Genomic DNA, 16,080 nt, shown 5'->3' with positions numbered 1-16,080 from the left:
TCACAGTTCACACTACCACCCAGCTTTGTATCATCTGCAAATTTGCTAATGGTTTGTGTCATCTGCAAATTTGCTAATTTAGAGAGATGTGGGCCAAACGCAGGCAGGTGGGACCAGTGTAGATGGTACATGTTGGTAAGTATGGGCAAGTTGGGCCGAAGGGTACATTTCCACGCTCTGACTCTGAAGGTTCCATCTGCAGTTATTGTCTAATTTACTGACATACCTGACAAAATCTTGAACAGAAACCCAGGTTGACCTCTAACCTCTGTCTATTGGTGTTTATTGTCACGTCCTCCAACTACTACTCTCAAACTGGCGACCTTCATCGAGGCGGACAGGAGCAACAGGTGCATGGGAATGCCACGTGCTGCGAGTCATAGAGACATGGAAAATAGGTGCAGGAGGAGGCCATTTGGCCCTTCGAGCCAGCACCGCCATTCATTGTGATCATGGCTGATCATTCTCAATCAGTAACCCGTGCCTGCCTTCTCCCCATATCCCTTGATTCCACTAGCCCCTCGAGCTCTATCTAACTCTCTTTTAAATTCATCCAGTGAACTGGCCTCCACTGCCCTCTGTGGCAGAGAATTCCACAAATTCACAACTCTCTGGGCGAAAAGATTTCTTCTCACCTCAGTTTTAAATGGCCTCCCCTTTATTCTTAGACTGTGGCCCCTGGTTCTGGACTCCCCCAACATTGGGAACAATTTTCCTGCATCCAGCTTGTCCAGTCTTTTTATAATTTTATATGTCTCTATAAGATCCCCTCTCATCCTTCTAAACTCCAGTGAATACAAGCCCAGTCTTTCCAATCTTTCCTCATTTGACATCCCTGGGATTAACCTCGTGAACGTACGCTGCACTGTCTCAATATCAAGGATGTCTTTCCACAAATTAGAGAGTCATCCCCACTCTCAGCCCCAGGTCATATATCTTGATTTGGATTTCTCTTTGGTCCTGGGTTTTGCATCGGTACCCCCTACTCAGCACAGTGGGGTCACCTTCACAGTGAAAAGCTTTTGTTTTGCATGCTGTCCAGTCAAATCGTACTACACAAGTACAATCAAGCCATGTACAACTACAAAAGGTAGTGCAAAGAGGAAAAATACCAGAGTGCTGAATAGTGTTGAGCATTGTATGTTAGTTGCAGAGAAATGTTCAAGGTTCACGATAAAATAAGTTGGAAGATCAGGACCGCACCCGAGCTCAGTGGTCTTGCAACAGCAAGGAAGGAGAAGCTGTTGAATCTTGAATCCTGGAAGAAGAGGGAATGGCTAGGGTGTGCGTGGTCCTAGATCACGTCGGCAGCTTTCCCGAGGCAGAGTGAAGTTGAAGTTGATGGTGGGGAGTGTGGTGTGTGTGATGGACTGGGTTACATCTACAATGGTGGGGAGTGTGGTGTGTGTGATGGACGGGGCTACATCTCATAGAGTCATAGAGAGTCATAGAGTCCTACAGCACAGAAAGAGGCCCTTCGGCCCATCGTGTCCGTGCCGCCCGTTACCAAACACAGTCTAATTTTAATCCCATTTTCCCGCATTTGGACCGTAGCCCTGAATGTTGTAGCATTTCAAGTGCCCATCCAAATGCCTCTTAAACGTCGTGAGTGTTCCCGCCTCCACCACCACCCCAGGCAGTGAGTTCCAGACTCCAACCACCCTCTGGGTGAAAAAGTTCTTTCTCACATCCCCCCGAAACCTCCCTTCCCTTACCCTGTATCTATGTACCCTCGTTGTTGAACCTTCCACCAGTGGAAGAAGTTCCCCGCCATCTACCTTATCCATGCCCCTCATGATCTTGTACACCTCGATCATGTCCCCTCTCAGCCTTCTCTGCTCCAGGGAAAACAACCCCAGTCTGCCCAGTCTCTCCTCATAGCCGAGGCCCTTCATCCCTGGCAGCATCCTGGTGAATCTCCTCTGCACCCTCTCCAAAGCTATCACATCCTTTCTATAATGTGGTGACCAGAACTGTACACAATACTCCAGCTGTGGCCTCACCATCCAGTACTCCAGGTGTGGCCTCATCTATAACTCTGCAATTGTTGTTGTCTTGAGCAGAGCTGCTCCCATACCAAGCTGTGATGCAAGCTGACGGTATGCTTTCTACGGTTCATCTGTAGAAGTTTGTAAGAGTCATTGGAGTCATGTCAAAAACCTCCTTGATTTTCTAAGGAGAGGCACTTTGGTCCAGGACTGAAGAAGGGTCTCGACCCGAAACGTCACCCATTCCTTCTTTCCCGAGATGCTGCCTGACCCACTGAGTTACTCCAACATTTTGTGTCTTATACAGATTGGTAATATTTATATCTAGGAACTTGAATCTCTTTGACCATCTATACTTCAGCACCATTGCCCCACCTTGCTTCCTGAAGTTGATAGCTAGACAATAGGTGCAGGAGGATGCCATTCGGCCCTTCGAGCCAGCACCGCCATTCAATGTGATCATGGCTGATCATTCTCAATCAGTACCCCGTTCCTGCCTTCTCCCCATACCCCCTGACTCCGCTATCCTTAAGAGCTCTATCTAGCTCTCTCTTGAATGCATTCAGAGAATTGGCCTCCACTGCCTTCTGAGGCAGAGAATTCCACAGATTCACAACTCTCTGACTGAAAAAGTTTTTCCTCATCTCAGTTCTAAATGGCCTACCCCTTATTCTTAAACTGTGGCCCTTGTTCTGGACTCCCCCAACATTGGGAACATGTTTCCTGCCTCTAACGTGTCCAACCCCTTAATAATCATATACGTTTCGATAAGATCTCCTCTCATCCTTCTAAATTCCAGTGTATACAAGCCTAGTCACTCCAGTCTTTCAACATATGACAGTCCCGCCATTCCAGGAATTAACCTAGTAAACCTACGCTGCACGCCCTCAATAGCAAGAATATCGTTCCTCAAATTTGGAGACCAAAACTGCACACAGTACTCCAGGTGCGGTCTCACTAGGGCCCTGGCTCCTTGCTGATAATGCGGGAAAGGTTCTTGTGCTGACACCATGTTACTAAACTCCCCTTCCTATACTCTGCCTTGCCATTCATTATCTGGCCCAGCACAGTGGTGTCATCTGCAAAATTGTAGATGGAGTTAGAACGAGTTTCTGCCACATAGTCATGAGTGGATAATGAGTACAGTGAGACACTGAACATGCCTTTATAGGGAAGATAGACACAGAGTGCTGGAGTAACTCAGCAGGACAGGCAGCGTCTCTGGAAAGAAGGAATGCGTGACATTTCGGGTCGAGACCCTTCAGACTGAGAGTCAGGGGAAATGAGAAATGTAGACTGATGTAATGAGATTTAGAACAAACTAGAACAAGTGAACCCGTTGAGCCCAAAGCTCTCCTGCACTGGTGCAGCACTGTCATGCTGTGATCAGATGGCTTAACACACTTAATATTTCTTGCATAATTGTAAAATACTATCTTAATTAGTTTGTTTAGAAGTAATTAGGTGTACAGAGCCTTGAGTAGCGATTTATAAATCCAGCAGATTTTAATTTATATCCGTTGCTGCAGGGAAGCTTCATTATTTTGGATGCCAATAAATGTGTACCATTTGGCATGTAATGATGATGTATATGGAGTTTCTCTGAAGTATATCGTCAATGTTATTAAACTCATCAATCTCCCAAGACACTGTAAATAGGTATGCCTCAGTAATTAATAATGAACTTGCAAAGAGGATTTTCAGTGCTGCAAGGAGACTGATTTTCCAATGGTAGCTTTTAATTTTTCAATGTGTTGCACATTGTGTGATTCCACTGTCAAATGAGTCAAAGCAAATATCAGCAATACTAATTATGTAACTGTTCAATTAATATGAACCCTGTGATTAAGTTTATCTAGATTATCATGTTTTACTAATGCAACAATCAGTATAGTCACAATGTTACGTTTAGGTTTATTGTTGTAACGCAAAATGAGGTACAGTGAAAAGCTTTGTTTTGCATGCTATCAATCAAATCCAATACTACGATACATGAGGACAATGCAGTCGAACTCGAGTACAATTGGTAGAGCAAAAGGGAAGATACAGAGTGCAGAATGTAGTTCTCAGCATTGTAGCGCATCAGTTCCACAGACAAAGTCCAATGTCCGCAATGGGGTAGAGGTGAATCGGACAGTACCCTAGCTTATGGAAGAATAAGGGGTAGGCCATTTAGAACTGAGATGAGGAAAAACTTTTTCAGTCAGAGAGTTGTGAATCTGTGGAATTCTCTGCCTCAGAAGGCAGTGGAGGCCAATTCTCTGAATGCATTCAAGAGAGAGCTAGATAGAGCTCTTAAGGTTAGCGGAGTCAGGGGGTATGGGGAGAAGGCAGGAACGGGTACTGATTGAGAATGATCAGCCATGATCACATTGAATGGCGGTGCTGGCTCGAAGGGCCGAATGGCCTCCTCCTGCACCTATTGTCTATTGTCTATTGAATGACCGGGGTGGGACAAGTCTTTGATTTTAGACAATGGTTTTCGTTGGTCTTACTTGTCCTAGAAGGACACGACAACTGCTGTTCTTGGTCCCCGCATCAATGTTATCTAATTCTGTGGGGTTGGGTAAGAGAATAATATATTTTGTTTGAGATTGAATTGGCTGGTGTAATAAGTGTGGGAAATAGAAACTGCAGATCAATGCTGATCAGCCCTAACTGTCTTTAAACAGTTATCTTTTAAACTGTTCTTCAGGTGCACAGTCCACCTGAATCTACCTGATCTCCTGGTTGCTAAACACTTTAATTCTCCTTCCCATTCCCACATGGACCTCTCTGTCCTAGGTCTCCTGGCGGTGCTGGCTCGAAGGGCTGAATGGCCTCCTCCACCTATTTTCTATGTTTCTATGAAGTTAAAAAAAAATTGTTGGTGGTCTTCTGTAATCTCTTCACAGCTGCTGGTTAGACAGCAATACGACAGAAAACTGAACTGGGAAAATCTTAATAAAAGCAATGGCTAAATAGTAGAGTTGCCAGGACTGTCACTGTACATCGCAGGAACAGGCCCTTTGGCCTGCAATATCTGTGCCAACCCTGATGCTAATTGGTCTGCATATCCCTTCATCCTTACTATTCCTGTCTGTTCTAAATGCTTAAATGTTTTTGTATTTACACCACCTCCAGCGGATGTCTGTTGCAGGCACCTACAATGACCAGCAAAAAGGCAAGTGTTGCCAGAGTATGTGGATTTTGCAGGTAGAAATTGTAACTGTTGAAAGGTTGTTTTGATAACTTGGTCCATGGGAAAATAAGAGTGCTATTTGACAAAGAACATGCCTCACAAATCTCCTTTAAATTGTCCCCCTCTCACCTTACCTCTATGCCCACTAACATTTGACATCTCCACCCTAGGCCAAAATGGATTCCAGAAAGCTGTTAGGTCTGTCGGTGTTCTCTGGGATTACCAACCTGAATCCATTACTTTGCCCTTTTCCCCCTTGCTCATCTACAATGCCTTTGTTTTATTCACTTGATCTAAAAGTTATCACGGGATTCTGACTCTGGTTCTGCTGCAAAACTAATTTAAAGCCTGTGGGGAAAAAAACGTTAACGTCCTTTTTAGTTATTGGCGTCAACCTTTGGAAATGTGAGCTCTTTAAATGTAACAATGAATGCAGATAGACAAAAAATGCTGGAGTAACTCAGCGGGTCAGGCAGCATCACCCATTCCTTCTCTCCAGAGATGCTGCCTGTCCCGCTGAGTTACTCCAGCATTTTGTGTCTATCTTTGGTTTAAACCAGCATCTGCAGTTCCTTCCTACACAGTGAATGCAGAATTGGAAGATAAACTTCAAAGAAGGCTTCAGTCAAGCATTAACAATTTTTCAGATGTGAATCTACCTGCTTTGGTTTAAGTATTAGAAAGAAATCTGATTAACATCTGGTTATTAGGAATGAAGACCACCAAATTAACTTCATGGAAAAACTATTGTCCGTTTCTTGACTTGTATTCGCAATGTAACATTTTGCAGAAGTTTCCTGTAAAACGAGCTAACCAGTGAGTTTCTGTTTGTAAGCAGAATTATTAAGCGGAGTTATTAAGTGAATTAAGCAGAGTTATTAAGTGACAATATATATCTTCAAAGTACTGGGTCACTTTGAAGATATATATAAAAAGCTGGAGTAACTCAGCGGGTCAGACAGCATCTCTGGAGAAAAGGAGTGGCAGGTCACAGAAGTCTTCGGTGCTAAGAAAGGTCTTGACCCAAAACGTCACATATTCCTTTTCTCCAGAGACGCTGTCTGACCCGCTGAGTAACTCCAGCTTTTTGTGTCTATAGTTTAAACTAGCATTTGCAGTTTCTTCCTACACAATGGCTCTCTTTGAGTTGCAGCTTGTAAGTAAAATTTGATGTGTGAAAATTTGAATGCACTAACTCATGACAACTAAATAGCTGATTATTGTGTGCCTGTCCAAACACTGAATACATCTTTACTAATCAAATTAATGACCTAAAATCTGCAGTTGTCTGTTCATGTAGTTCTTCAGTGCACTTTTTTTGACTGAACCATGAAAATTTTGAGTTTTCTACACTCAAACCCATTAAAGTATTAGTTCTGTTTGAACTAAAGGATTAAATTAACAGAACAAAATACGTTAACATGCAGTAGTGAATTCCTCATTTGTGAATTGTTCATTTAGTAAACCTTGTCGGGGTCATGTACTTTGGACAATGATTTTGTCCAAATTATGCTCAGTAAATTAGGCATGACCGGATGCATCACGTGTCACTGATCCAAAGAAATTGTCAGTTGTAAATGCGGTAAAAATGTTATATTTTATGTCGGGATGTTTTATGAAGCATTCATGTATTGTAATTGAAAATAACATAACGAGGGGGGGATATAATCACCACTGCTGTTGCCCTTTTCAACTAAAGGTCTAAATTTAAATAATTCTTTGAATGATGCCTTGTGAACATTAATACTCTGATCCAGCATGCACACGGTTTTAACGGGACCGTTAGTCATTTTATTTAATGATCTCTGGTCTTTCCTACAGGGGAAGATGATGATGACGACGAATGTGCCGAGGAGAAGCTTCCTTCGTGCTTTGATTACGTAATGCACTTTCTGACTGTCTTCTGGAAAGTTATTTTTGCAATTGTACCTCCTACGGAGTACTGGAATGGCTGGGCCTGCTTTGTGGTGTCCATTATAATGATTGGCCTCCTAACTGCTGTTATTGGTGACTTGGCCTCACACTTTGGCTGCACCATTGGACTGAAGGACTCAGTAACTGCGGTGGTGTTTGTAGCACTGGGAACCTCTGTTCCAGGTAAGCGAAAATACATTCATTGCTCCTTCTAAGGTAGACACACAATGCTGGAGTAACTCAGCGGGTCAGGCAGCATCTCGGGAGAGAAGGAATGGGTGGCGTTTCGGGTCGAGACCCGAAAGTCTCGACTTTACTCGAACCTGCACGAGCCAGTCTATTAAGATAGCGTGCGTGGCTCGTGGTATCCCCTGTCCCGCCAGGTAGTTTGGTCTTACTGCCTGATCAACCTCCTGCTGCCGCAAATACTTGTAGATATCTTTTTCAGTCTCGACCCGAAACGTCACCCATTCCTTCTCTCCCGAGATGCTGCCTGACCCGCTGAGTTACTCCAGCATTGAGCGTCTCCCTTCGATTTTAACCAGCATCTGCAGTTTTTTTTCCTACATATTAAGTGCTCTTCTATTGCCTTTCTTTTCTTTGAACACTACTCGGTAACAATTAACTTCGACAGGAATGACATTCTAATTTCAAGCTGAGGACTTGCTTTCCATTATCATCGCATGGAAACAGGCCCTTCGGCCCAACTCGTCCATGCCAGCCCAGATGCCCCAACTTAACGAGTCCCATTTGCTCGCACTTTGTCTATACCCCTCTAACCCTTTCCGATTCATGTACCTGTCGAAGTGTTTTAAATGCTCAATACCTGCCTTGGCTCTCACGCCTCTGGCAGCTTTCAGTGTACAAACCACCCTCTGTGAAAAGTAGCCCCCTTGGGTTCCTATGAAATCTTTCCCCTCCAGCAAACCCTCTGGCTTTTTGATTCCCCGACATGGGGCGTTTACCCTGCTGTTACCCTGTCTAGTCCCTTGAGATCTGTTTACTCTAAGCTCACCCCTCAAGGAATAAACTCCTAGCCTGTCCAACCTCTCCCTTTACCTCACACCCTCGAGTCCTGGCACCATCCTCGTCAAAACCCTTCCCCATTTTTGATAACTGTAGTGTTTGAGTCACTCTTGCTGTGTTAAGTGGATTCTGGCTGCCTATCTTTCTCTACATGATTGTAAATGAAAAATTAAATACTGAGGATTGAAATTGCAAGAATGCTCATACCTTAAACTTACAATGTTGTAAAGTCAAAATGAAAAGATATTTCTTGAAATATGCACCAGGTGGGATTCCCCCCCCCCCCCCCCCCCCCCCCCGATCAGAATGCTCTTTGAGGAGAGAGGTTGCCCTGGCCTGGTTTCACGTTGGCTGATGGACCGTACATTTTCAAACATGTCTGTCTTCGACTGTTCTTTGATACCTATGAGTAGAAAATTATTTTTCTTTCCAGAACAACAGCTTTATGGCTGACTTTATATACAATTAATTGCAGAGATGTTGCCTGCAATGTGCTGATAAATGGTTCCTTGCTTCCTCATCCGTTCACACTTGAAACACTTAATACTGCTGAAGCATTTAATGCTGTTGACTGGAGTTCTTTTGTTTTTGTGGTGTTGCATCACCCCTTTAGTTTAGAGATAGAGCAGGGAAACAGGCTCTTCAGTCCACTGAGTCCGTGCTGACCAGCAATCCCCACACATTAACACCACTCACACACACAGACACGGACAATAGGTGCAAGAGGAGGCCATTCGGTCCTTCGAGCCAGCACCGCCATTCAATGTGATCATGGCTGATCATTCTCAATCAGTACCCCTTTCCTGCCTTCTCCCCATACCCCCTGACTCCGCTATCCTTAAGAGCTCTATCTAACTCTCTCTTGAATGCATTCAGAGACTTGGCCTCCACTGCCTTCTGAGGCAGAGAATTCCACAGATTCACAACTCTCTGACTGAAAAAGTTTTTCCTCATCTCAGTTCTAAATGACCTACCCCTTATTCTTAAACTGTGGCCCCTTGTTCTGGACTCCCCCAACATTGGGAACATGTTTCCTGCCTCTAACGTGTCCAACCCCTTAATAATCTTATACGTTTCGATAAGATCCCCTCTCATCCTTCTAAATTCCAGTATATACAAGCCTAGTCGCTCCAGTCTTTCAACATATGATAGTCCCGCCATTCCGGGAATTAACCTAGTAAACCTACGCTGCACGCCCTCAATAGCAAGAATATCCTTCCTCAAATTTGGAGACCAAAACTGCACACAGTACTCCAGGTGCGGTCTCACTAGGGCCCTGTACAACTGCAGAAGACCTCTTTGCTCCTATACTCAACTCCTCTTGTTAGACTGTGGAGCATCGAAGGCAGTGGTGAATGCGATGATTGATTTGAGGTGACTGTTCCTGATATATTGATATTGTACAGGTTTTGCAGGATTGCCCCGTGTCCTTTGATTTCTGTGCAGTATGGTACTGCAAGAACAGACTAGTGGAGGATCCATATCGTGTAGATGTCTTGTAATGAATGCTCTTGTAAGATTCACCAGTGGCTCGGAGCTCAGCCGTTTCTGCATGCTGAGCTCCATCACGGGCTTGGGTAACCTTGGTTCTTGTCTGTAGTTATTGAACAGCTTCCTGTTGGTTTGGACGATTAGCTGCACTGTTGAGAAGATAAACGGCAGTGAGATGCAACATGGTAGCAAGGAAGATTGAAAGTGTTGGATGAGCCTCAGCCTTTGCTAATCTTCAAGGTTGCTTCTGTTGTAAACTCACTGGTTAATATAGCTTAAAATGGAGCTATAGTCAAGGATCTCTTAAGGATAGAGCTCTTGAGGATAGCGGAGTCTAAATAGAGCTCTTAAGGATAGCGGAGTCAGGGGGTATGGGGAGAAGGAAGGAACGGGGTACTGATTGAGAATGATCAGCCATGATCACATTGATTGGCGGTGCTGGCTCGAAGGGCCGAATGGCCTCCTCCTGCACCTGTTGTCTATTGTCTGTTATCTGCAGGATTTTAGGAAGTATCGCAGTCCCTCCTGATGGAATCAAAGGCTTGAGGTCAAAAAAGGCAATGTATTTGTTGTTGGTGCTGCACCTCCAATTTTGTGTTGGATGTGTAAGAAGGAACTGCAGACGCTGGTTTAAACCGAAGATAGACACAAAAAGCTGGAGTAACTCAGCGGGACAGGCAGCATCTCTGGAGAGAAGGAATGGGTGACGTTTCGGGTCGAGACCCTCCTTCAGACTGGTTAGGGATAGGGGAAACGAGAGATATAGACGGTGATGTGGAGAGGTAAAGAACAATGAATGAAAGATATGCAAAAAAGTGACGATGATAAATGAAACAGGCCATTGTAAGCTTTTTGTGGGGTGAAAATGAGAAGCTGGTGTGACTTGGGTGAGGGAGGGATAGAGAGAGAGAGGGAATGCCGGGGCTACCTGAAGTGAGAGAAATCAATATTCATACCACTGGGCTGTAAGCTGCCCAAGCAAAATATGAGATGCTGTTCCTCCAAGTTGTGTTTAGCCTCACTCTGACAATGGAGGAGACCGAGGATAGAAATGTCTGTGGAGGAATGGGAAGGAGAATTAAAGTGTCCAGCAACCGGGAGATCAGGTAGGTTCAGGTGGGCTGACCGAAGGTGCTCCACGAATCGATTGCCCAGTCTGTGTCTGGTCTCGCCAATGTATAAGAGTCCACATCTTGAACAACGGATACAGTAGATGAGGTTGGAGGAGGTGCAAGTGAACCTCTGCCTCACCTGAAAGGACTGCCGGAGTCCCTGGACAGTCGAGGGATTGTGTTGGATGTATTGAGATAGAGTATGATCCCGGATCTGTTTCATGTTTGTTCATTCATTCATTCATTCATTTATTCATTCATATGGAATGAGTTGCCAGAGGATTAGTAATATTTCCCACAAGCAAAATAAAGTGCTGGAGATACTGTTAGCCAGGACTGATCAGTCTGAAGATGGGTCCCAACCAGAAACGACATCTGGTCATTCATGCCTGACCTGCTAAGTTCCTCTAGCATTTTGCTCAAGATCACAGTATCTGCAGTCTCTTGAGTCCCAATATTTTCCACAAGGTTTTCTGCATTCATTCAGTAGTAGCTAAAAATAGGCCTGAAGATTGTGACATGATTTGTGAGGGAATAGGGGAGAGCATGATATCCCAGAGACGGTATCAATTGCATCCTTGTTCTGAACTCGAGTCACAAGATGTAGGCAAGTGCTCCATCTCAATGAGCCTGTTCATCTATTTTCTTTGGAAAGACGAATGTCAACATGTTTGAGCCAAACAAGATATGACAAGCTAGATAATAAGCAACATCAATGATATGGGCTTATTTTCCCTGAGTACCTGTCCTGTATTATAATGGAATTGACAGGATCTCCAGTAAGATCAAAGGATGTGGGTAAGTGTTGTAGACATCCTCCAGGGTAGAAAACAGTTGAAAGTATGAAAGGAATAAAAAGTGATTACCATCCGCTTAGTGTGATTGATGGATGGACCAGGGAGGCTTTTTCAAGTCACATATTTAATTCTGTAGCACATTTGAAATCTTCAAAGATCATTTCACATAGTCATACCTCACGTAAATGGGCCCTTTGGCCCCATTCGTTCGTGCCTAGCAAGATGCCCATCTAAGGCTAGTCCAGTGTTGGGCCCAAATGCCTCTAAACCACTGAAATGTCAGTAATTCACATTCTCCAGAGATGCTGCCTGATCCACTCCAGCTAAACCTTTCTTATCCATGCACCTGTCTAAATGTGTTTTAAATGTTGTTATACCTGCTTCAGCTACTTCCTCTGGTAACTAGTTCCATATACATGCAACCCTGTGCCTCTCGGGTCTGTAGTCCCCACAGATCCAACCGCATCATTCTACTCTGCACATGTGCACTCTTTTAGATATTTCCTCTAGATTCACCCAGTTGCACCTTCCACCTCCCGGTTGCAACACTCCCCTCCACACATACACTGCTTTCTCCATCATTCGTAAAGATGTGCAGAACCCTCCACTTTCTAAATATTGCGATGGTTGAAACAATGTTCTTCATATCCTGCCATGAACGCCTTACTGATTCCACTCCTTCCACAAAGCCCAAATCATCATTTTTAGACAATAGACAATAGGTGCAAGAGTAGGCCATTCGGCCCTTCGAGCCAGCACCGCCATTCAATGTGATCATGGCTGATCATTCTCAATCAGTACCCCGTTCCTGCCTTCTCCCCATACCCCCTGACTCCGCTATCCTTAAGAGCTCTATCTAGCTCTCTTGAATGCATTCAGAGAATTGGCCTCCACTGCCTTCTGAGGCAGAGAATTCCACAGATTCACAACTCTCTGACTGAAAAGGTTTTTCCTCATCTCAGTTCTAAATGGCCTACCCCTTATTCTTAAACTGTGGCCCCTTGTTCTGGACTCCCCCGACATTGGGAACATGTTTCCTGCCTCTAACGTGTCCAACCCCTTAATAATATTATACGTTTCGATAAGATCTCCTCTCATCCTTCTAAATTCCAGTGTATACAAGCCTAGTCGCTCCAGTCTTTCAACATATTGTTTAAACTTATTTAAATAATCTGCTCTGTCACTATTGCTTTCTTCCATCTGTCCCAGTTATACAGCATTGAAATGGGACCTTTTACCCAATTTGTCCATGACAACCAGGTTTATAACTGAGCTGGTCCCACCTGCACTTGCATGCGTTTGCCCCATATCCTCTAAACCTTTTTTATCCATGTTCCTGTCCAAGTGTCTTTTTAAATGTTGTTATTGTACCTAACTCCTCTGGCAGTTTGTTCCATAATCCCACCATCCTCTCTGGGAGAGAAAGTTGCCCCTTGTATTCCTATTAAATCTTTCCCCTCTCACTTTAAACTTCCGTCCTTGATTCCCCAACCCCAGAAAACATGATCCTGTGCCTTCACCCAATGTATTCCCCTTGTGATTTTATGTACCTCTATAAGATCACCCCTCTGCCTCATCATCTGAGGTGATATGGTTCGAGCTTACAAATAATAAAGGTGCCTTCACTCGAATGAGATCACACTATAGGCATCCCATCAGCCAGTGAGAGATAGATGAGTAGATGAGTAGACAGGTGAAGGAAAGATGTAAAAACAAAATGGTTGTCATAGTGGGTGACTTGAACTTTCCCAATATTGACTAGGACAGTGCAAATGGCTTAGACAGGGCAGAATTTGTCAGTAGTAACCAAGAGGATTTCCGGAAATGGTATGTGATAGTCCAAACTGAGAAGGAAACACACTGGGCTTCCATGGGTGAAATGAGCCTGGCTGGGTGATTGGCGTCTCGGTTAATCAAAGTTCAGGACTAGCATAGACACAAAATGCTGGAGTAACCCAGCAGGACAGGCAGCATCTCTGGACAGAAGGAATGGGTGACGTATTGGGTCGAGAGGCCTTGTAAAAGGATATTTTTAAGGCAGAGATAGATAGATTCTTGATTAGTACAGGTGTCAAATGTTATGGGGAGAAGGCAAGAGAATGGAGTTGAGAGTGAAAGATATAGGTCAGCCATGATCAAATGGCAGAGTGGACTTGATGGGCCAAATGGCCTAATTCTGCTCCTCCGTTCTGTGAACCTATGAAATCTCTACATCAGGGCCATCGATGCTAGTTGCTTTATACATTCTATGCTGAAGTAAAAAGACTGGAGGACCAAGAGTTAGTATTGCTGTACTGCTCCATAGTTGAAGTCTTGCTGTAGCTAACACTTTCACACGCGCCTGAAAGCTCATCTGCCAGCACTTAAGGACACATGAGCACAACAGCACCAGCTTCCAGCTGCTGTAATGGTGTTTAATTTGCAAGTGACAACACCAGTGATTCCCGAGGACAAGCAAGAGTAATCCCAGGGTTGGGGAGATAGGCCCAGAGAAACTCTGTGTGAAGAAGGGTCATGTTCCCCAGATATGCTGCCTGACCTGCTGGGTTACTCCAGCACTTTTTTTTAAATAAACCAACATCTGCAGTTCTCGTACATTGATTGACTTAGGTGGTTTGTGGGTAGAGAGATTTCTGGGCGAGTAGGAAGCTTTTAAAAGTGAATACTGAGAGTTAAAGGTCTTCTTGTTCCTGTTGGAGTGAAGGGCAAGGGTATCGGGGGTAAGGAACCCTGGATGGTGAACCTCTGGTTCAGAAGGAAGGTCTGGTAAAGACAGCTGGGATCAAGTATTACCCTGGAGGAGTGGTGAATCTGTGGAATTCTTTGCCACCGAAGGCTGTGGAAGCCAAATCTGAATATTTTTAAGGCAGAGACTTAAAAATACTATGGCAAGTACTGTGGAAAGTTTCAAACCAAAGGAGATAATTAAAGTCCTTGGAATTATCGAATAGTGAAAGGCCTGGATAGAGTGGATGTGGAGAGGATGTTTCCACTAGTGGAAGAGTCTAGGGCCAGAGGGCACAGCCTCAGAATTAAAGAGCGTACCTTTAGAAAGGAGATGGGGAGGATTTTCTTTATCAGAAGGTGGTGAATTTGAGGAATTCATTGTCACAGAAGGCTGTGCAGGCCATCAGTGGATATATTTAAGGCAGAGATTGACAGACTCTTGATAGTGCGGGTATCAGGGGTTATGGGGAGAAGGCAGGAGAATGGGGCTAGGAGGGAGAGAGAGAGATCAGCCATGATTGAATGGCAGAGTAGACTTGATGGGCCAAATGGCCTAATTCAGTTCCTATCACTTGTGAACATGAGATGTGGAGGAATTTATTTAGTCGGTGAATCTGTGGAATTCATTGCCACTGACGGCTGAAGAGGCAATGAGGGCCGAATGGCCTAATTCTACTCCTGTCCTTATGACCATATGAGGAATATTGAGGAGAACACTTAAGATGGAAATCAGGAAGGCCACAAGGGGCATGAAATGGCTTTGGCAAAGAAGGTTATCCCGAGATTGAGTATATTAAGGAAATTAGTAGCTGGGGCTCAGGGAGCAAAGTGAACATGTCTGGACCGCAGAAGGTGGGCGGGGTCTTCAATTAATCTTTCTCCTGTTTTTACTGTGGAAAAAAAACATGAAGATTCAGGATGTGTGGGAAAGAACTGCAGATGCTGGTTTAAATCGAAGATAGACACAATGCTGGAGTGAATTCAGGGGGTCAGGCAGCATCTCGGGAGAGAAGGAATGGGTGACGTTTCGGGTCCAGACTCTTCTTTAGACCTCTTGAGATCCTGTATTAGGCGGGACATCCCGTATTTTGGGCTAAATTGGTTTGTCCCGTACGGGACCGCCCTTGTCCCGTAATAGGTCCAGGGGGGGGGCTGTGGGCCCGGACTCTGTAGGTCCCGACATTCTAGGTTTCCGACATTTTAGCTCCGGACAGTCTAGGTCCAGAGACCCAGGCGCCGCCTAACGGAGGTTGCGTAGCAACCTGCCTCCCGACCCGGGCGGCCGCCATTAGTGGAGCGGGAGCACGTGGCCGCTGGCTGGGTGAGGTCATGTTGGGCGGTGATGTCACCTTTTGTCCCTTATTTGGGAGTGAAGAAGTTGGCACCCCTATCTATGACCCTTGTTGGGGATGAGCAGGTGGACAGAACAAAAGCACTGCTGGCACGTTGGGTGATGTCGACAACATTCACATGCCCGGTCCAGAATGATACTGCTGCTTATATAATCTGTAACCTGGGAATCTGTGTGAGCTGAGGAATCATTAGATAGGCACATATGAAGATCCTGAAGGTGGTCAATAGATATCATATCATATCATATCATATATATACAGCCGGAAACAGGCCTTTTCGACCCACCAAGTCCGTGCCGCCCAGCGATCCCCGTACATTAACACTATCCTACACCCACTAGGGACAATTTTTACATTTACCCAGCCAATTACCCTACATACCTGTACGTCTTTGGAGTGTGGGAGGAAACCGAATATCTCGGAGAAAACCCACGCAGATCACGGGGAGAACGTACAAACTCCTTACAGTGCAGCACCCGTAGTCAGGATCGA

The 16,080-nt window shown here is 44.8% G+C and overlaps 1 protein-coding gene across 4 annotated transcripts in view; it reads left to right on the top strand.

The window, feature by feature from the left end:
• LOC144593807 (sodium/calcium exchanger 1-like) overlaps positions 1-16,080 on the top strand; it is a 220,723-nt gene that overhangs the window by 193,950 nt on the left and 10,693 nt on the right. For all 4 annotated transcript variants that reach the window (XM_078399916.1, XM_078399917.1, XM_078399914.1 and 1 more), the window contains exon 6: positions 6,991-7,266. In XM_078399916.1, the coding sequence (XP_078256042.1) occupies positions 6,991-7,266 (276 nt within the window). The remainder of the gene's footprint in view (positions 1-6,990; positions 7,267-16,080) is intronic.

The sequence above is a fragment of the Rhinoraja longicauda genome, chromosome 5 (assembly GCF_053455715.1).
Source record: "Rhinoraja longicauda isolate Sanriku21f chromosome 5, sRhiLon1.1, whole genome shotgun sequence".
Lineage (NCBI taxonomy): Eukaryota > Metazoa > Chordata > Chondrichthyes > Rajiformes > Arhynchobatidae > Rhinoraja > Rhinoraja longicauda.
Note: the sequence above shows the minus strand (reverse complement) of the source record. Positions and strands in the feature narration are given on the sequence as shown.